Below are 22,772 nucleotides of genomic sequence, written 5' to 3'. Positions count from 1 at the left end.
ATTAACATCTGCTTGTTACTGTCAAGAGCCCTCCTGTTTTTCAAGATGGAGGAAGATGTTCAGAGTTCGTTGTGAACACAGAAATGTAGTTGCAACTGTGGAAAGAACTTTTAATTAACTTTTCAATCAGATTAGTTTTTTGCATGAAACATCCGACACTGGATTTCTTTCAAATAAGTTCCTTGTTATCCTTTCACCTGATCTGAATCCTATGATTTTTAGCTAAAATATTTCTGACACACCCTGAAATACTGAGGTTTCCAAGGCTACAAGTGATAAAGAAGGTCATACCAGTGAAACAGACATGTTTAATATTGCATTGCAGGACATAGTGAACATCTTTTGATACAGGATTTCCAGTGTTTCCAGTAAAGTGTATATCATTAGTATGACATTGACAGGTAAGAAAAGAAACCTTTTTTAGAATTTTAAGATTTTAAGTATTTTTAGCAATTAAGATTGCAACAGTACAAAAAAACACATCATTGCTGTTTTGCAATACTTGCAAAATAATGTTATCACAGTAATTTAAAGGCAGGTTTCTTCTCTTAAAAGCAGATATTTTTATTTCTTATGTTGGCCTACATTTAAAAGCTGCAGTAGTGTGTCATACAAAGACTAAAGTTATGTGGGTGAAGCTATATACGTTTATATCCATATAACCTTTATGGGCATGATTACAGATGGGTGGATTGGTGCTTTAAAACTGTTCAGCTAAGAAAATAAACATCATTCCTTCAAAGGAATTTTCAGCTTCTTTCTTCTTATATTTACATTTGTTTCCACAAATATACATATTTCCAGTATCAGGAAAACATTACAAAAGAGGCAGAAGAAACCTTTAAGAGAGACTGAATGGAGGTTTAATTGGTTCAATCAGAATTCAGTGTTGGGGTCATTAACAAAGGTGATCATAGTGGGTTATTTTCCCATTTTGCACTAAACTTATTCCACTTACAAGCACATACACTGACCGCAAATGGAACACCTTAACAGGTATGTTCCAGTTTACACAATTATTCATTAAATCCGTATGGCTTATCTTTTTTGTTCTACTTAGAAAAATGAGATAAAAAATCATACCTATATATTATACATATATACATACATATTTACATTTCTTCACCAAAAAGGGTTCCATTCATGTATTCTATATGATCAGTTCTATTGGCGATCTGTCATTATAAACTATTCCAACAGAAGCAAAAACATTTGAAATATTCTATAAATGTACGGTTTTACAAATGAATGATAAATCACAAGGTTCACTTGGGACCTTCCAACAAATATTGAACTGAAATTATTCCAAAATTCCTGGTTTTAAAGATGTTAAAACTAATACAAAACATGAAAAAGATTGTTTTTTTTTAAAAAAGGTACAAACATCTGACTTTTGGACTTGTAAACGGCAGCAGCACCATAAAACCTGTTCAAAAATGTATACTCGTATACATAGAACAACCATTTCCCAACCATGTCCATTACCAGGTGTCTGTTTATACATTAGAAGTTGCTGAAAGTAAATTTTGTCATTGCTATCAGTCAAGGAACTGCTGAAGTTGTGGATTCAGCAGATTATGAAATTAGGACGATGGGGTTTTGTCAGGAGGGGTCTGTGTCTCTGTATCTGCAGGTTTCTCGCTCTCTTTTGGAGCTTCAGTTTTGGCGTCTTTTCCTTTCTCTTCACTCTTGCTTTTTTCTCTTCTGTCTCTGTCACGGTCTTTGTCTCTATCTCGATCTCTGTCCCTGTCGCGGTCTTTGTCTCTATCTCGATCTTTGTCCCTGTCGCGGTCTTTGTCCCTGCCGCGGTCTCTGTCGCGGTCTTTCCCACGGTCTCTGTCCCTGCTCCTTGAACGATCCCGGTCACGTCTTCTGTCTCGATCCCTGTCCCTGTCTCTATTTCTCGCTCGGTCTCTGTCGTAATCTCTCCTGTCCCAGTCCCGATCCCTGCCTCTGTCTCGGTCTCTGTCGCGATCTCGGTCTCTCCTCCTGTCCCCATCTCCCTCTCTGTCTCTGTGCCGATCCCAGTCTCTTCCTCTGCTTCGGTCAGACTCCCGGTCTTTCTCTCTGTTTCTGTCCCATTCTCGCTCTCTACTCCAAGGTTTACCCTGGTTCCTCTCCCATGGCCTGCCACCACCATCCCGTTCCTTCCTCCTCTCTTCTGATAATCGACTCTGTCTTTCTTCTGGAAGACAGGATGGGACTTGGTTGTTGTCTCGTTCACGGTGTCCTCCCTCAAATCTTTCTCGTTGCCTTTCTCCATTGTTCCTGGTCTCAGAATCCTCTCTGTTGCTGTTTCTTGCCCTCGTATCAGCAGACTGCCAGTGTTCATCTTGATGGGAGTCAGGATTTATTCCTGAGTGGTTTGGTCCTTGAATGGGACCTTCAATGGGAGTTGGAAGTAAAGGGCGAGGGTGGCGAAGTGGTCTGCCATCTACAAGGTGATGCTGATCTTCAAATCGGAATCGCTGTGGTCCTCCATTGTCTGTGAAGTGAGACGGTGGGGGACCTCGCAGCCCTCCAAACTGTGAGGGTGGGGGCCCTCTCTGACCTTGGAACTGTGAAGGATGAGGACCTCGGTGGTCATCAAAAGGCCCCCGGTGCTGTGGTGAAGACATCCTCTGATTCTGGTGAAGAAGAGGGGATGGAGCTCTTGGGCCTCCGAACTGGTTTGGTGAGTTGAAACGCTGACCTCCCATGTCCACACCTGATGGAGGTGGCCTGCTCCCTCTTGGCCCTTCAAATTGCTTATGCAGTGTACCTCTTTGTCCCATGAAGGGAGCTGGTGAAGGTGTCTGATTTTCTCGAAACATGTGTGGGGGTGTCTGTCCTTGATGCTGATCCATCCCTTGCAGATAAGAGCTGCCATTGTCATATTGCTGTTCTTCATGTCCCCTCGGTGTTTCCAACAGAGGCTTCTGAAGTCCATGCTCCACAAACTGGTGAGAAGCTGGGGGCCCTCTTGGGCCGTGAAACTGGGTAGGATGGGGGCCTCTATTATCAAACTGTCCAGGTACTGACCCCATAAAATGTGGCACGGGGCCCCTGGGTCCAGAAAAATGTAGAGGAGGCAAAGGCCCACTAAATTGTTGCTGAATGGGCTCATGGGGACCATCATAAGAATGTGAAGGACCTCCATGACCCTCAATGAACTGTCCTGGCATTGGGCCTCGCTGTCCCATTTGTTGAGGTGGCATGGGTCCTCTAGGTCCTTCAAACACCTGTGGATGTGGTCCACGTTGCCCCATAGGCTGAAATGGCAGAGGCCCTCTTAATCCAATTGCATGTGTAGTTGGGGGTCCTTGGGATCCATCAAACTGTTGGGGAGACCCTCCCCACTGATCCTGGAAAGGAGGATAGGGAACCATGTGATCTCTGAACTGGGAGTGGTCACTCTCCCCTTGCAACTCTGCAGGACCAGACTGAGGTTGGAAAGGAACAGATGGAGCCAGTTCTTGAGGGTTCCTGAACTCAGTGGTTGGCATTCCCATCTGCGGTAAAAGAGGAGCTTGAGCATCCGCCACCAAGTTGCTGGCGTGCATTATTTCCTGGGACATGACAGGCAGTGTGGACATCACTGGAGGGGCTAAATCACTAGCAGGAGGCATAGTATGAGCTTGGTCTGGAGTAGATAATAAAATTTTGTGTGTTTCAAGATTCAAAGTGTTTTCAGGTCTTAAAATGCTTGCTGAATTTGGCCATGTCGTAAATGGGTCACTCTCAATTTCAGCCTTAGGGTCTCGTGTAGGTTTCCCTTTGAGGGCAGATTCCTCCTGTGAGCTGTCCTCCATGTCAGGTTCAATCTTTTCACCAAGCAGCGGGATAGATACTTCTGTGCTCTCAGGCTCGATTTCTGGCTCTGGTTGATTTTGGGATTCGGTTGGCTGTGTTGAGGATGAGACTTCACCAGATTTCCCTGCAGTTTCTGCCTTTTCCGAGTCAGATGTAAGTCTTCTGTTGGCTGCTGCCTGCCGGGGATCCCTACTCTGCCTGGGATCCCTTCTTTGATTGATGACTTGTGCAACTGGAGTTTTGGTCACTAGGTCCTCCACTTTTTTGCCCAGCTGTAATAACTGGCTGTTTGCCAGTAAGGATTTAGTAGGTGGTGACATCAAAGCGTCAGATACTGAGAAGTGAGCCATGGACACACCTACTGCTGCTCTTTGCTGCCTAAGGGCTTCCTCTTGCTCCTCAAGTTGTCTCTTTTGCTCTTCAATTTGCTTATTCAGCTCTTCCAGCATCTTCTGCTGCTCGGTCAGAGAAGAAGGATCACCTCTGAGAGCAAGTGTCTCATTATCCTGTTTGGTCTTTGTTTCCAAGGCACGGCTGGGAAAATCACTGACAACAACCTTGGCTTCCTCAAAGATTGTTTCGTCCTCAGGATCATAGGCCACGTCGTCGGTGTCAGAAGCCTCGACTTGCTTGTTAGCTTCAAACACTTTGTCTGCAACAGTGGGAGTCTCTGCCCCGTATCCCATTCCCGGGTCATACTCTTCCTCTGGATCATAGGGTCGGTCATCCTCATCTTCCTCTATGACTTTATCCTTGGAGATCTGGCCAAATTGCTGGACAATAGGATCAAGAAGTGGGGCAGAAGGCACAGCATGTTCCACAGAACCCTGGTCTAACGGGGAGGAGCTGGCAGAGTCTGGCTTCTTTTTGCCAAACAGAGTCTTCAAGATGTGCTGAAGAGGAGTGGAGCTGCTTGTGCCAGAGGCAGCAGTCGTGGAAGGAGAGGATGAATCCATTCCAGCAGGAGCAGAAGTAGATGCTTTCACAGAGGACAACAACGACAGCACTGAAGAGTTACCAAGCGAGTTTGACGAGGACTCTGAAGAATTCAATGGCGGTGGAGAGCCTGGGGGTGTCGTGCTAATGGGTAACTCTGGATTATAAAGATGGATCTTCTCCTGTTTAATTTCAGGTTTGGGAAGCACAGGAAGTTTCGGAACAGAGGCATCCTCCTCATCGCGGACTTGAACTTTTGGTTTCTTCTCTTCATATCCTTTCTCCCCTTCAGAGGGGGCACCAGACCGCTTCATTTTCTGGCAGATTACCAAACCAAGGAGAAGATTAGGACGAGATGGCTCCAACCCTACAAAACATGAGGCAATAGAACAGCTTTAATATTGTGATGCTGACTTCTTAAAAAAATATTAATATTGCTTTGAAAAAAGCAAAACAAAAATACAAAATAAAACTTAATTAAAAAAATAAAAACTAACACACTTCAGAATATAAATTGCTATGTATTAGTAGAAAGAACACTTTCTATCCAATATACTCTTTACTAATGTAAAAATTCAAATTCAAAATCCAAAGAAAGATTTAAAAAGACTTGAGGAATGCATCATTTTTTACACATACAAGTATTTTACACATACAAAGCATGAATGTTTTAAAAAGAGATATACTGTAGCACAAAGCACCAAATCTCCATTCTCTCACAAATCCAAGCATTAGTACACCAGTATGCATTATTACAGTTTTCAGTATTGTTTTACATTCTTCCAGGTAATGAATATCACATCTTCAGTTATTGGCAGTATTTACACTAGTAAATTAGTAAATACTGCAGCACGTTGAACCTGAGAAGCTATTTCATTAGGTTGGTTGCTTCATTAAATTTTCTCTAATGGCTTTTACACCATATACAGCTGAAGACAAAAGATAAACGTCTGAAATCAAAATTAACAAGAAAGAAAAAATAATTTAGAATCTCTGGAAAAACCTTTCAAAATTTCTATCATTAATAAAATTTCTTTCATGCAGCATGCCCTTACTAACAATTACTTTAATTTATTTTAATTGTTCATTATGTATATATCTCAGGTCTTTCCTTAGGCTTAACCCACCATTTGCAACTGCTATACAGGGTCATTTAGCTACCTCAGGTGACATGTAAAAACTAAGCTTTATCAGCAGTAGACACCTTAAACAAGGCAATTAGAAACAAGGAATTCTTCATTTATGCTTAATGGCAGAACTATTGTGGAAAGAAAATATAGTGTATTACAATGTCTTATTACCTGAAGGGAAGTATTATATGAATGAGCATTTTATATCTTTATACATTTGCAAATGGATTACATTTTTTAAAATAGATTAGGGTATGTATGCATTTGAAACACCTCCAAAAACTGCACAAATTTCACATTAACAATCTCGTTGATTTTGCTAGTTAATGGAATTTTTCAGAAGACTTAATGGGTTTACCTAACATTTTCAATCTTATCAATCTTGGCTTAAGACCAAGACGTACGACGTATGAGAAATCCGAATGAGTCTTCCAGGACCATGACAGAGAATGATTTAGAAATCAAATTTTTTAAAATCAATCCAATTATGTGGATATTAAGAAGTGATTCATTTAAGGTGTACACACCTTGAACACTGTGTAAATATGCTAAAGGACGCAAGATCAGGTCTGTATAATACAGATTAACATATATTTTGTTGTTTTTAATAGTGGTTGCCGATGTCTCAAAGCTTTATATATAATCCCATGTGCTGAAAATTCTACCAAAGGGTTCCCTAAATACAATGATGTAATTAATGAATGAATGCAAGTGTGTATCATGTCATTTAACACAACCTACAGTATAGGCAAAGCTGAATATAGAGACTACATGTTACCGGTAAACTCAAAGGTTAATTTATCTTCCTATTGCATTCATATTTGCACATCTGTTGTTTCCCATCCAGCTGACTACTTACAAGTGATAAAGATAAAGCAAAACTGTTTCAGATAATTCAGTCAAAATGTTTGTAGGAAAGGATTTTTTTTTCAGATATTTACGGTAAATAAGACAAGCCTCTTCAAAATATTTCTTATATTGTTTTTACTATATACCATTATTTTTTAATGGTATACAAATTGGAAACTAACAATTTTACCAGTAAAACAGTATTAAACTAATAATATTCCTGCAGGACAAATTTACAGTGTAATCATGGTTATATTATTACTGGGCACTCATGTGGTGATGCTCCTGGTCTTCTCGGTATTGGATTGTGGCTATCACTGTACGAAGGCCTGACGGTGCAGTGTATTGAGCAGTTTAAGATTAAGAGTGTGACATGCATTGACCAGCAAGCCTTAAACTTCCAGCAGCGGTGATCCTCTCTGTGCCTCAGGGCTGAGAAGTGCTTCCACAGTGGTTTCTGTAGCAGTCTTGTGTCCACACTGCCCTGGTCTGGCTCACTAAAGCTCTCCCCGCTCAGCTTATACAGGCATTATATTATTTGAAGCCCCATCACCATTTCAGCAGGACCATGCCAGTCTCCGCGAACTTACCCCAGTAATTCATAATGAATAATCTGTTTACATCCCCAGTGATGCTTTGCAGAGGAAATGTGCCAACTGTCCACCCTCTGACATTTAACAGCACCAAAGTTCAATCAAAACATTTACTGAGAAATAATACAGCAGTCTACAGCAGACAGAAAAGAGCACTGTCTGCATTTGCTGTTGTAGCGATGGAAGACTCATATTCAAAAAAAGCTTATTAATACTATAAGAAACCCAAAGCAAAGAGTTCATTTTGCATGCTTCTAGACTAGGCCCAAAATATTCCTGGATCAGCATCGACAGAGTGAAGTCCCCCCTTTTTACAGCGTGTGCGGCCTTAAAAGGTATGTCAAAAAGGTACGACTGATTTGATGTCGATTTGACGGTCTTCTTCCACCAACTCAACGTGAGCAGGGAATTTAACTTGGGAGCTGGATTTCACTTCATGCACAGTGGTATTCCAAATGTAATCTCTCACGTTTCCCTGCACTGCAGCAGCTCAGAAACACACTGGGAGCTCATGGGCATGTCACAAGACTGATATAGCCGATATACACTCTACCACTGGAAGACAAGTAATGCTTTTTATTTAAAATGGTACTGGACATTACAAGGTCACATACAAAACATACAAAAGAAAACAACCAGACCACTTCAGCAGAGTAACAAATTACACGGAGAAACAAAATCCCTCTCAGTGATCGGCAGACACCTGTCTTATGAATATCCCACAAATTCCGGAATTCGTTTTACACATTATACTTACCCGTTTTCAGAATCTTAAAAAATAACCCTGAGATAAAGGCAACTGTGGACAAGCACACTGTGAACGGTGTTCAGGCCTTTCCTTCCTGCAGGGATGGAGATGTGCAGTGTAGGTGTTCCACAAACAGCCACCACCAACAGAACACACTCACAAAAAACTTTTTTGAGAAACAAAATCCCTTTATTTGACCTAAGCCCTAAGGTGTTAATTGGCACAATGTACTTTCTTTTTTTTTTAATTTGGGGTGACATCTTAAATCAGCACCAGTAGTGCTTATTATATATGGAGCTCTGTGGTTGTTAAATGGGTGTGGAGGTCTTTTCTCCCTATAGTTGCTTACCTGGCCCTTCGAAGGGTAAGAGCTTGGAAGGGATGGGATCCTTGGAGCTCAGTGGGATGAGATAGAGGTCTTTAATGCGGCGGTTATTGTTGGCTACCACACCAAACCTCCCCCGGCTGCTAAAATAAGAGAAGAGAGAGATGTAGGCCACTTCCTCTTCCTCCGTCGCCGGCTGGAAACGGATCAGGCACAGCTCCTGGGGAGAACAGAACAGAACCACAGTTCTGTGAGGGAGGGAACTCAGTCAAAAGGTTCCACAAAGGACTGTGGTTTGTGGTTCCCCCTCAAGCCACAGAGAACAGACCATGTGAGCTAACCCCGAAACCTCTTTCTGACATGGTGTTAACACATGCATTAGTGCTTCCACATAAGATAAGACGTGATGTGCTAAGAAAATTAAAAGTATACAGTTATCTGGCCTATCTTTATCCGATATATGGAATTCAGTATTGTGTTCAGTAAATTGAACTCTGGAGAGTATTCTTCTCCTTGTGTTTAAATTTGTTTTAAGATAATGTAGCTTCAAAAGACTTTTGTGTTGGCTATGGCTTAAAAATAATTTAGATGGTTACAAAACTTGCAAAATTATATAACAGGGTTTGATGTACCTGTCCCTGGACGTCTAGTGACTCACTACAGAAGACAGTCAGAATTTTCTTTACCTTAGAAAGAGATGTTTTCAGTTTTCCCACATAGTCCCACACAGTGTGAGGAGATATCCGTCCACCGATATGGATTGTATCTGGTAAATCCTACAAAAGTTCAAAACTGATTAACAACTGCCATAAATAGGATTAACATGTTAGGGAAATAAAGACCTTTTAGTCCTTTCCATATCAGGGAATTCAAGTCCTTTAATTTAGTCCATATTATGGTAATAAAAGTCTGTAGTCACTATAGAAAGGCTGACGACACACCTACAATGAACAATTTTCATCCATAAGTATTGCATGAGACTAATCAAAATTTAAACCTATTATATTTCATGCAGTTTTTCAGTCCATGCTTGAATTTCTATTTGCTCTTCTCCATTTGCTTTAGGTATCTATAGTCCACAGCGAAAGCAAAAATGTACTAGGTTAACCGTAATCATCTGTCTGTAAAATTTATTACATGGTTTCCTCTTCAAGTGACTTATTGTCTAAAGCTGAGCCAAGCGGTTACTGCCTGTCAACATAACTGAAATCTGGGGACTGACCTCTGTGATGTGCTCAAAGGATCCGGAAACAAGATAAGCTTTGGTGACAAATTTCGCCACCGTGTGCATGTTGATAAAGCCTTTCCAAAGGATCTCCTGCTTGCAGAGGAACGCAGTGGTTTCTCCATCCGGAGGAGAACGCGACTCCGCAACGCTGCAAAGCACATGAATTTCATCAGCGACGGGCACACAATAGGATTTCTTTGTCACTCTAACGTTCGTATTTAAGAATTATTACTTAGCCTGGATAACAAACTTGTCAATTGTATGATCATAACATGCACTGACACAGCTAACACATCACCAATCACTCCCGGTCACACCTTGACTGTGGACGTTTATTCCAACACAAAGAATGGGTGCGGATGTCCTGGGTTCATGCGTTGCGATTCACGAGCCGCGAGAAGAGTTACAAAGCACCTGTCAGCGGACGATGAGGTGGCCATGTACCGGGTGTCTGGGGAAGACGCAGGCTTCATTAAGATGGACTTAGGTGCCGGGGGTGGCAGCGGCACGGCTGGCTTCGCAGCTTCAGGCGCCGACTCTCCCGCAATGGAGGCGGCGGCGGCGCCAGCTTCCGTGCCTCCCGGGGCTGCGGGTGCGGCGGTGGGCGCCGGGGACGCGCCGGCGGCGGGACGGTACCCGGCCGTGCGGGGGTCGCGCCGCGTGATGGTCACGGAGGACACAGCCGGGATGGGGATGGGGGCGAAGCTCTGAGAGGACGTCACGGGGTTGCTGGTCTCCTCGGGAGAAGCCGGGGACTCCACGATGGGAGTTTCGCCGCCGGGGGCCGTCTCCAAGGGCGCGGCGCACGGAGCGGCTGGCGCAGGCCCGTCTCCCGCTGCCCCCACCTTTGAGGGCCTTGGCTCTGGCTTGACTTTAGCTTCTGCCTTTTTCACAGCGGCAGAGGGAGCAGTTTTGGGCTTCTTGGGGGCAGGCTCCTCTTCGGCAGACATCTGGCCTGGAAAGCCATCAGAGAAATAAATGAGCCCACCGGAGACCCGAACAGACTAGACAGACAGGGAAGTCCGACAGACGAGCATCAGGCACTACTGGGGATACCTGTGCAGATCTTGCAGTTGAGGTCGAAGAGGTGGGCACGGTGCTCGCTGGTTGTGTCTTTCAACATGCTGCTGAAGATGTCGGGGACTGGGAGGCTGCTCTTCACTGGGGCAGGACGAGGCTCCTCCTGTTCCTTAAAAACAGGACCCCACAGGTTAGAAACAAATTCTGGAAAACAAAACACTTAACTCACTATTACCGAATATTGTCTTGTTAAAGCTCACCGCTACTGCTAGACCTCTAGCATATCAAAAGCAAGAAAAAAAAGGAATTGGCAGAAGGAAGCATGTCGGTATGGACCAATCAACACATTGTATCATTTAATGACAGCTGTTAGTGAAGACCATACATTGATATTTACTGCTTGAAGGTTTTTTTAAGCCAAGAGAACACTGTGCTAGTGTCCTAATTTCACTCAACAACCAGTGGAGTAATTAAGATTAAATCTATTAATTGAGTTGTTGTGCACATTCTAGTGTTATTTACTCAGTGTAATTACTTCACTCATCTACTAGAAGTGTTGTATTACAGTTTGATATAGTGCTAGATGGTATAGTGCTGGTTCCTCTTTAAAAGCTGGGCGTCTATCAGTGGGAGAGTGTTATTTATGCTTCTCTTCACAAGTTTTGTTCCTGAACCGACATCCCATATTAATAGACTCAATATAACAGAGACAACCACCATTCCACCAGGATAAAGCTTAGCCTACATAAGTCAATAATTTAAAATTGTGTTTTTACAACACAATTATGTTATAAATAACATAGATGCTTATAAATAAATTTAATGTTTCCTACTTGTTTTTTTTTTAACAATGACAGCTTGTTTTTGCTATCTCAAATAAAATATGTTCACAGGCTTCATCACAGGCTGACTTGACATGACACTTAGTTTAACAGTGGGAGATGTTTTTGTTTGTAACATCTTCCCTGATTTTTACTATTAATTGAGGCCATCCTGAGAAAAAATGCATATGAGAATGAAAGACGTGATGATACCATATTATAACTGATTGCACAGTGTAAAGAGCTGCAGTATAATGTGGTAGTGCTGTATTACACAGCACACAGACACATCACTGTATTGATTTTTTGACAGAACAATATACTGATAGTAAATGCTACAACAATCAGGCATCACCCTAGCATTGAAAGCAAATTGTTTTCAAATTCCCCAGCAAAATGCCCTGCATTCTAAAAAGTGTACTTTTCATGTTGTCACTGTCAACTGACGTACCAGGTTAGATAAAGGATTCAAAATGATTATTTCATAACAAATAATTTATAGCTGAGACTCATTACCCAATTACAAAAAGCAGTTGCCATACCTCAAACTGCTTGGATAAAAAGCAAAATATATGAAAATAAAAAAACACAAAGCAGCTTAAGCACACAAGAGAGTTTACAAACAAGCCCAGCAGAGTGTGACCAGGTGGAAAGGTGTGTCAGGTTCGCGAGAGGAAGGCTACAAGTGAAGTGTGCCAGTAAAACATTGTGAAGAAGCTATGCAACACCCAGAGATCTACTCAGGATAAAGTGGGAGTAGATCTGCGCTGAAAACCAAGCAAGGAAGCCACTTACTGCTGCGGAAGCCATGCGGGGCGACTGGGAGGTAGGATTAATACATACGTCTCCGTCAGACATGGGAGGAGACTCCTCCATGTCCACATCAGGCACATTCTCCTGTTTCAGGCCAAACTTCTGTGCCTCACGCTGAGACTTCTGGCTGGGCTCGAGGACCTGCAGACAGAAACAGTAAACTATGGACTGTGGTCCTCGCAGAATTCACACCTGCACCGTTAAAGGATACAGCCTCCCGTCAACTGGTCACACAATGTCCCAGACAGATATCGAAGATTTTTCCCCTCCTTTTTTCAGCCTGCTTAAAAAAATCTAATTTCGTACAAAAACACAGGTTGGAATTTGTTTTTGACTGCAAGGACTGCTGACTGTCCACTGTAATCATTGTTTTTAACCCTTTTGTCCTATTGATTCCAGGGCCAAACTACTAAAGACCCTTTATCCAATCCTGGGCTGAGACCCCCCCAAGGTGTAAGTCTCCAGTAGATATACCATGATTATATTTAATTCACAAAACGTGGAGGTATTTGTTCCGGGATCAGACAAAGTGTTTTTACACTATTTAAAACAGCAGTAGAAGGAATAGATGAGTGTGCCAGTGCACTATGAGACCAACACGGTGGTTGATCATTCCCACTGTATCTGACACATGTATTTTGTGTATTCATTTGCAAAGGAATGGTCTTTGAACCATTCACACCATTTTTTAAGGTTACTTCAATACACACGTTTCTGTGCACAGGTGACGTTTTCCCACCCAGGGCATTGTGGAGATTGACCCAGGCTGAAAATGGCAATGTTACAGGGTGCTGAGTGAGTGAGGAACTCACCCCACTCGGGTCCTTCTCTTTCCACTCCGAGATTTCTCTGGACTGGAGTTCCTCGGGGCTCAGCCTCACCAGTTTAAAGGGACTGAGCTCACCTCCAATAACGCGATAAAATAGACCCTGAAAAAAAGCAGCACAGTATACATTTCCACACTCAGAGTCAGCCAGAAAAGACTAAGGTTCCAGAAAACAAGATGAGAATGCTTAAAACAATAAAAATGATCATTAAAAAAGCTAAATATTATAGAGAGGATACTTCTTGGAATTTAAGAAAAATGCATAAATCCAAAAAAACTAGATCACTAAATTAATTTGCATTGCACATAGCGAAGCATTATTTATAACAGCAAGACACAAAGCAAACGTACTGCGAGATGGCTAATGTAAGTTCACACTTGTTTGAGCACTAACCTTGTTTTTAGGATCCTTCAAGTTAAACATGATCGTTCTGTATTTATTCTTGTATTTGTTGTCTGTGTTCAGGAACAGACTGAACATTTCCTTCTCGATGCTGAAAGCGATTTTGCCCACTTCGCTCTCGGATTTCTCCAGGTCGTCGCTATCGCTCACCCTGAAAATGTTAAAAGGTTCAAGGATGAGGCCCGTCTCTCTGCAAACAGGGGTACTTAAAAAACTTCACTCGACACCAGCCATTAAGGAGGTTTAAAAAAAAGCAACACCCAATTAATAACTCACATAAGAACATAGCCAGGCAATGACTTTGAGATGTGTGGATATAAATTAAGAAAGAAAGAAAACCTGAGATTCAGTTTTGTCACCTCTTATAAATGGAGGAAGACTACCATAGCGTATTTAGTGCCAGATGCCTCACCTCTTGTAGAGGATCTCGGTGAGAGAGCGACGGATGTTCTGCCTGATCTGGTTATTCGGTTGAGGCTGTGGGGGGCTGGGAGGAGGAGGTGGTGGTCTGGAGGGGACCTGAGACCCTGGAGGTGCAGAGTACCCAGCAGGGGCCTTAGCTGCTGCAGCTGGATTCGAGGCAGGTGGAATGGGGGAGTGGTTCTGCTGCTGCTGCTCCTTATTGGGCTGTTTCTTCGGGATAGTAAAGGTGGTCTTGGCAACTCTCAGGGCCCCCGTGACATGATGCCTTGACACCGGTTGCCCAGGGGCTGGGCCGGCAGATGCCATCTGTCCAGGGGCCGGGGCAGCTGGAGCAGAGCTGGGCTTCTTGGAGGCTGTGTTGCTTTTGGAAGGCTTAGGGAGTTTCTTCAAGGACCCACTGGCGCTCCCAGGGGAAGGAGGGGACTTCTTTGCTTTGGCCGATACTCCGCCAGAGGCGGGAGCCTTCTTGCTCCCTTTGGATGGTGCAGGAGGACTTGAAGATCGTTTTCGTGGGCCGCTGGACTCCTTTTTGCTCTCACCATCCTCGTTCTCTTTTGCAGCTGCGTTAAGAATAAAATAAACATAACCGTAAGCCCCAACTGGGCACAGAGCTGCACGATAGCAGGGTGTTCGTACAGCTGCACCCAGCACATGATGAGAAATTCCGGTCACACACACATATTCCACAAATGGCAAATTGACCAAAAGTTAAATAAGATTCAAAAGTGAACTTCAAGACCCAAAATCCTGATGTTAAACAACGTTCTAATGGATTGTGGGTAGAGATTAATCTTCCTTTTCATAGTCTGAAAAATAGTGGCTTTATACAACTTAACCTTTACAAGGTGAACAAAACTTGAGTGAAGTCTGAAATTTCCTGAACAATGGACAAAAACAAGAAATTACAATATTTTAACTGTAAGCAATAAGGAGGATCTGAAACTATGCATTTTATAGCAAGGTATAGCAACCATGTGTCACCTTAAGTCTGTAGAAAAAGTAAAATTGTCAAATTAATTTCAAAACATCTTTCTGCAAGATAAATATTGTGAAATTGATTCTACATTATAAATCTTCCCTTTAGAAAAGCACTGGTATTTTAAATAAACTCAATGGTGTCCATGAGCAGCATCCATTACACATACATAGAAAACAAGGTATACATTAGTAGAGACTTTCTGATTTACTAAATAGTGTGATAGAGTATCTCTATAATAATGAAACAGACTGGTTCATTTTTTATTCCTTTAATTCAAGGTTTAATTCCAGAGTACATTCCATGCAGGAAAAACCTGCCAGCCTGAATCCTAAAAATCTGAACCCTGTGAGACCGCCTTGTTCGCTTCATTTCTTTAAGACTTTGGAAAAGACTCCTTTCCTGCCAGATCCTCCCATCTGTTCAGTCCAAACGAGGGCGTCTTCAGCCACTGGAAACGAAATCCACGAGAAGTGGGTCGAGGGCGCTGGCTCGAGGCCGACTCCATTTCTCCCTTTGTTTTCGAGAAATCAGCTGGCAGTTTTGTGCAGTCAGGTGGGTGCATAAATCCTTGCTCATCGTGAACTGAAGTTTTCATTTCACACATTGATGCATGGGAGATCATATTAAAGGAAGACCAAGGGGGTGGACTTGGTGTTTAAAACACACAACTTTGATGTAGCTACCATTACACTGTAAAACCTTAATTTCTTTTTGATATCATTAGGGCTAGAGTTAAAACTGTATTTTCCCATTCACCGAGGAAATAAACCACAGTTCATCTTATCCCAACATTCAGTACTACATTAAAAACCCTGAAATGGCACAATGATCATTGAACAACACATTACTCCCTTCTATATGATCAGAAAAACTGGAATTGCTTCCTTGTCAAGCTTGAGACCATAGGCTACACAACACGAATGTATTAAGAATAGGCCACGAAACCCAAGAATATAATTTCATCCATCTTCAGCCACTGTATTATCCTTATGAGTGTACTGATGAGCCGGAGCAAGGCAGGACCATATCATCTGTCCATCGCAGGGCACACACAGGCACTCATCCTCACATCAGAGGTGCTATTTGGAAATGCCAGTTAACCTAGACTATGTCTCTGGATTGCTGGAGGAAAAACACCCAGAGAAAATCCTCCCAGGCAAATAAGAACATATGAACTCCATATACAAGGTGCCATTAGTCTATCTCCAGTGGAAGACAATGCATCATTTAGAGCTTCCAAGGTGTAGCTTCAAGATGACAAAAATATGAAAACCAGATGTGATCTTGAATCCAATAAATAAATCATATTTAAAATACCATCCAAGATAGTGAAAAGTAACTTACCCTCACCACTAACACATGACATTTAACATACCTGTGTGATGTGTACTGTTGCAAATGTAGATTAAAAAGGTAGTAATCTTAAACACAAATGCAGGGTCTTGTTTGAAAGCATTTGATTTTTGTTTAGTTCTTTAGGACTCCTGAGGTATCGCAGCAGACGACAGGAACTGAACAAATAGCGATGCACAGCAGTGCAGCCATACCATCTTGGAGATCTCAAAGCTGAATGAAGAAGCTAAGCAATGCTGCTCCTGCCCAATACCTAGAATAGGGGAACGTCCAGGGATAAAGAGGTGCTCCTGTGCTGACCGGAAGCATTGCTGTTGACCCAGAGGAACTCTTCTTGTGGAACCAGAGCTTAATGTGGCTCTGTCTGCATTATGTGGCCAGTGAGCAGCAGGAAAGTGTACTGGATAACATTAGTCAAAAACCTTGCCTGTTTCATTGACTCCTAATTTCCTTTCCTGACAGCAGTTCTGCCTAAATACCAAAAATTCAAGTGCTGGTACTCCAATTTAATGAGCCTTCAACTAAACTACCATTAGTGCAAACTAGTAGTTTATAAATGAAAAATAATGGGAATAAACACCTATACTTATGCCTATAAACATACTAAACACACCAATGCCACCTAACAGAATGCATATTTACAATGAAGACTTATTTTATAGTATTTGTGTAACTATTCAAGTTCTAATACAATCCATAATATAGAGCCGCAAGACACCTTAATTGTTCAGAAGAATGAGATGACTTCTAGATATGTATGATTCAACCACATAACACATGAACACTCAGCCTGAGTGCTGTGAACTGTGCTTAGACTTAATAAACTTTCAAAACCCAACCAGTTGACTATAAAATGTGAAAACATTCATTAAATAAAACAAGCAATATTAACCACTAATAAGATGACTACCTTGTATGGGGCACACCCCTGTGTAGACAAAAATTTCAATAATTTAAAGGCCTTAAACCACAAACAGATCCTGCATAGGTGTAACTACTGTTTGCATCCTTAGCTCAAAAGCAAGTATATGCTTTGTAAAAAAACATTGAATTACTTTAGTATATTTTTTAACACTCTAAAGTTAATCATTTATGACTCCTAGACAAGACGACCCGTTGTTAATCCAGTAGAAAGTGTTCAGATTTTGCACTTCTTCACTGGAGTGCAAATAAGAACAGGAATCCTATAGCAGTTTCATACGGATATTAAAATAATCTCAACCTATGAAGACTTACAACCCAAAGACAACTTAAGAATTTTAAGACTAACCACCAAGTGACGGTTAAAGAGGGCTGCCAGAAGTCAAGGGTGACAGAAGAAAAGCAACAGATGATGAGTCACTGTCGTGACACGTCAGAATGGCAAGCTAAAAGCAGGCAGCAGCCGCACAGCACAGCTGGATACGCACACATGCGAATCAAAGAGGCACGCACTGCCGAACTTTTCATTTAATCCATGATGTAGGAGCAAAGAGGCAACTTGATGTTAGATCTCAAAGTATCGCAAAATAAGACTGCGAGACTGCAGGAACTGCACTGTGTGGAATCAGTTCAGACACCCTAGCAACAAAATTAAAATCAAAAGGCAACTTGCAAGAATCACTGGGCAGCACATTCCAATATCATTACTGGGGATGCCAGTTTCCTACAATTTCAATCCATATGACTGAAACAAAACCCTTAATTCTGATGTGCAAAGGTAATATACAAAGTGTAAGTTGGCAGTGTATGAATGGTTTCTCTTGCATACAAAGGACAACATAACCACATTCATTCATCTCCTCGGTATATGCACTAGAACCTCTACATACTACATTGAGCATAACCTGTATTCTCATACATAAGAGATACAGGATGTCTGACAATGTTGTATCATCAGAAAGTTCACAGGGCTTTAGAACCTGTTAAGTCTTTTTTTATTAAACCAAATAAGGAGCTACGTAACCTCTTCTTGGCTATTGGCTAAACAACTAAAGAATGGAAGATATAACGTGAATTTGATTGCACTTGTCAACTCAAGTTCACTCGTTAATGACATCTTCACTTGCATCCCAGTAAGAAATGGGCAAAGCAGTTAGTGATGTCACATTCTACCCACACTATGTTTTATGATTATCTCTGGCAACAATTAAAATGTAGGACACTATACAATTAACCCTGAGTAAAGAAACTCCAGCAGCCTAGTCCCAATAAAGAGTACTTTTCTTGAAAAGTACATAAAATCCTCTTCCTAATATTGCATTATATTGTTACTGCTGCTGTTTGTTACCCACTGATGCACCTCATGCAGGAAGTTATATACACCTGCTGGTTAGTGATTTTGCACTTCCCTCAAAAAAACAACCATACTACAGAATCTAAGGAACATCAAGATACTTCAATGGTTTGCAAATATACTACCTCTTATAGTTAATGTTTTGCTTTAAAAGTTATTTTACAGGCAAAATTAACCTGCTCTAAAACGCATTTATTCCTTTCAGTAGTTATAAGCTTATGCATTTACCTAAATGTGTGATCTTTAATAACCATCCAAAGTTTGAAAATTCATTTAGCTCTTAGGCAAATCTTTAAAGATTTAAGTATGGTTTTGAGACATGGTTTCATTTCTCTGTACCACAACCTTTTGCTTTCTAAAAGCTTTGGGAACAGGGTTTAAGTACTTTAATATAAACTAAAACTACAGAACTTTTTTTCAAATATTTAATACTAGTCAACCTATTTGAATAAAAATCCAGCTTAGCTGACTTAAGATGGCATTTTAAAAAATGTTGCTAGTTTATACCTTGCTGGCAACTATAAAGGCATTCTGACAGCACTAGTTAAATACCACTGGCGTTTTAGCCCTTAAGTGTTCCATTTGGGATAAGAGACAGAACATAACCTGTCAAGAGACTTATTTCTAAATATGTCTTGGAATGAATGTTGTGGTGGTCCGGACACTTACTGACATGATAGGTTTCATAAGTCTTGAAAACAACCTTGAAAAGTAACATGACAATCTTCTGGTGCCTGCTTTCCAAAATACACTGCACATGTGATGTTTACTTCCACCACTAGAGGCACCATGTGCTTTTTGTTTTCAAATCTTCACTGATGGTATGGTCTCTGAATCCATGCGAGTATTCATTTTAGCACCAAACATATACACTAAAACAGATTGTTTTTTTACCAAAAAATAAGCAAAATACCTCCAAAGATATTTAACTCTGGGGTCTACTAGCCAGTTAATTGTGGCTAAATTTGGGGATGAAGTAAACTTTGTAAAGTTAATAAATCCCATGCTTTACTATTTTAACACTTTGTAATATTTAAGAACTGCAACCATATTGTCTCCAAGAGGATTTTAGGCTTACGTAAGACATTTTTACATTATAGTAATACTGATTCAATTGAAACAGGTGTAGACACCTGTGAAAACCTATTTACTCAGAATTTCAGCTTTCTATATGGAAAAAAAATCAAGAGCTCATCTTAATGGGAGGTTTTAACAATGGTTTTGTGCTTTCAGAATATGCACTATCAGTCTTGTAATTCAGTATGCAGTGGCTGTTCCCCTAATCTTGGAATCATCCAAGTTAGAGCAATAAGGTTGTATTACTACCCCCATACATATTTCACACTAATCTTAGGAAATGTGTCAAAATCTACTTTGCTCTAGGCATTTTCCCAAGCTGTATAGGCGACACTAGGTTAATGGCACTAGTCTAATTCCCTAATCCTCTCAATTGCCCAGATAACCATCATCTTCAGCCTGTGATTTCAGTTAACCTTATGATGTACAAATGTATGAATATGTATTTCATCTATAGTTTCATTTTGATTTTATGAAATGAAGTACAAAACAAATTGTATATTGGGTATAAAGGCCTGCCTGCCTAACTGCTTTCCAAGCGTATCCTGTCGACTTTGGATCTCTTCAGGCCTCTGAGGTATTCTTCATTGCTTCTTTATGCTCCAGCAGGATTCCTCTGCAGAGGGCACGGGGTCAAATCTTCCGCCAGAATGGTCCTGCTGCGGCCGACAAGCTGAAATCCTGTGTTTTATCCATCCCTTTATGAAAGATCTTTAACCTGATGGGAATCAATTCCCAGCCACATTTTATGTGACTTTTACCCTCAATGTCCTGAAGTCGAACAGTGTGCTGCAGAGGTTTGCTGGGGTTCGTCTTTCAGTATCACCTCGTTGACAGGAAGCATCCCTTAGAGAATGGAGTCTTGGTGACTTAAGCAATTAAGGAAGTCATTAAAATGGGTATCTGTGATATCTGTTTTTATTTTATAAGCTGTTTAAATTATAAATACACCAAAGCATGAAAACGTTAAATATGAAAGTGCTATAACTAAAGAAACGTTTATACTGGTTTATAGCTGTTGGCCAAGAGAAAATATTCTCTAAAATAGTGTGGTACCTAAAAGTCAGCATTAAAACGGTGTAATACTCTTTGTGAAAACCTAACAAATTAACTCGGATTAAAACGGACACCTACCTGCTGTACGAAAAGGCGAAGTCTTCAGAAGTTTCAACAGTGCAGGAAATAAAGTGCCATAATGGATAGAAAAATGTATTGACTTTAAGATGTGATGGAGCTCTGTTTAAACCCGGGACAGCTAAAAGGTGCTGCATTTCAAGTATCCTCTTAGAAAAGTACTCTGCAGACTTTCCTGCCAATGCACCAGGTGGTTTGATTTTAAATGACATGTGCTGACAATAAGAGGAGCACATCTAGTATCACTCCTGTAACAAATGCCAGATTGTTTTTCTTAATGTATATATTATCCACTTTGATCTATCTTACAGTTGTTGAACAAGCAGCATTGAGTTATTACATACTTAGATGCCCCAGCTCATTTACTCACATTTAGAAAATTAAATCTCGCCATACATAAGCAACTTTTAGTTGCAACATGAAGTTCTGATCTTTAGATCAAAAGAGAAAGCAGGCTATGAAAAAGATAACTTTTTAGGCAGGATTAGGAAGCATTAACACACTTGCTGCGACTGTCATCAACAAATAAACCAAAAATGTCCAGTATATTACATAGATCTAGGACGAGGCTCTAGACTTGCACACTTGGGGCTTTGGATGTGATTGAAGCTCATTATATGCAAATACTGAATTTATCCAAAATAGTTCAACTGCATTATAAAGCTGACACCTTTATTTAATGTCCCGGAACACTGTATGCAAAGAAAGCAAGATTAGATTTAGATCCTGAGCAACCACAATACTTACCCCTTTAACACTTCACAGGTAATCAAACTATTCTATACTTACCAGTAGCTGGAAATGGTTGCAACATTTTATATAATGAGACAATATATTTCAATTATTGTTAAATTAAAATATTTGGTGGACTTAGATCTCTTGTAGCTTACCTGTTGAGAGAGGCAATTCTTGAACTGTCCCCTCTGTGTAAAATCTTTTCACTACAATGGTCATGTTATGTTTTTAAACAATTATACTAAATGAGACTGTTAAAATAGTCTGTGGTATTTCCTCTTCTGAAACTTTAAAAACTAAAAGACTGGATGTAAGAAATAAGATGTTAGTGCTGAAAACCTCTTGGAGATACATACACGCTTTGTAAAACACAGTTGACGAAATGGCTGCAGTCTTTTCTGGCTTTACTGCATTGTAATTATGATCGCTGGACCAGGATGGTACAACAGGCTCTTGCTCTGCTTGTTCTCCCTCACTGTTGGAGGAACCCTCCTCCGTTTTAGCGGCCACCTCCGAAGTCTTCTTCTCGCTCTTTTGCTCTGGAGCAGGTCTCTTCTGAGCCTGAGAAAGAAAATAGCTCAATTAATGAACAAATAGATCCTGAAATGCAATTTGATATCTTTAAGCAACTGTGAAAATACTAGCTAGAAATTGTTATTATGCAAATAAATCCAACGTGTAATTACCAGCCCAATCAAAGGCATCTTATCTACTCATATGGTAATGATTTGTGTAAGGGTTTAAAATTGCCTTACAGATAAGAGGTAGGCTACATACAATTTTATTTTCACTGAAAAAAAAAGCAGATGCTCTTCAAGATCATACTGGGTTTTTATATGTTAAATAATTTACATGATGGCAAAGGCAATTTACAAAGTGCTCTAAACTACAAAAAGAGTGGGATATAGAAATCTGTTAGTACCACGTGATCAGAACAAATCAAGGAAAAATTAGAATACACCAATACAGAATACTCTAAATAGCAGTAGTAAATGGCAACTGAAAGAAAGGCTGTATAAGAAGGAAACTAATTAATTGCAGTCTGACAGAGTAATGTATCTTTCTGAAGCAATATCTTCAGAAAGAGCAGACTTAAGACTTTGTGTCACGACAATACTAAAGATGCTACTCACCTGTTGCAGTTCACAATTCAAAACACTGCTGCAATCGGAGCAAATGTAAGACTGCATTTCTTTAAAATGTATGAGCAGCATAGAGGTATATAAAAAAAACTTATGAAAATACCCTGTAGCTAACTTTAAACTGAAGAGGGACTGCTAGAATAGAATTCAATAGGAGGCAAGTTAATGAG

The 22,772-nt window shown here is 40.8% G+C and overlaps 1 protein-coding gene across 3 annotated transcripts in view; it reads right to left on the bottom strand.

The window, feature by feature from the left end:
• Positions 1-288: 288 nt before the first annotated feature.
• Positions 289-22,772, bottom strand: part of LOC148817990 (death-inducer obliterator 1-like) — a 37,977-nt gene continuing 15,493 nt past the window's right edge. The window contains exons 6-16 of one of the 3 annotated variants that reach the window (XM_088937257.1): positions 21,817-22,021; positions 13,897-14,467; positions 13,476-13,635; positions 13,068-13,184; positions 12,238-12,396; positions 10,658-10,790; positions 10,016-10,556; positions 9,596-9,749; positions 9,060-9,149; positions 8,398-8,593; positions 289-5,095 (exon numbers count right to left, since the gene is read on the bottom strand). In XM_088937257.1, the coding sequence (XP_088793383.1) occupies positions 1,584-5,095; positions 8,398-8,593; positions 9,060-9,149; positions 9,596-9,749; positions 10,016-10,556; positions 10,658-10,790; positions 12,238-12,396; positions 13,068-13,184; positions 13,476-13,635; positions 13,897-14,467; positions 21,817-22,021 (5,838 nt within the window). In that variant the 3' untranslated portion in view covers positions 289-1,583. The remainder of the gene's footprint in view (positions 5,096-8,397; positions 8,594-9,059; positions 9,150-9,595; positions 9,750-10,015; positions 10,557-10,657; positions 10,791-12,237; positions 12,397-13,067; positions 13,185-13,475; positions 13,636-13,896; positions 14,468-21,816; positions 22,022-22,772) is intronic. The other 2 variants (XM_088937259.1, XM_088937260.1) reach the window with 2 other exon arrangements.

This window comes from Atractosteus spatula, chromosome 19 (genome assembly GCF_055471065.1).
Source record: "Atractosteus spatula isolate fAtrSpa1 chromosome 19, fAtrSpa1.hap1, whole genome shotgun sequence".
Classification (NCBI taxonomy): domain Eukaryota; kingdom Metazoa; phylum Chordata; class Actinopteri; order Semionotiformes; family Lepisosteidae; genus Atractosteus; species Atractosteus spatula.
The sequence above is the reverse complement of the archived record's forward strand: the minus strand, read 5'-3'. Positions and strand labels throughout refer to the sequence as shown.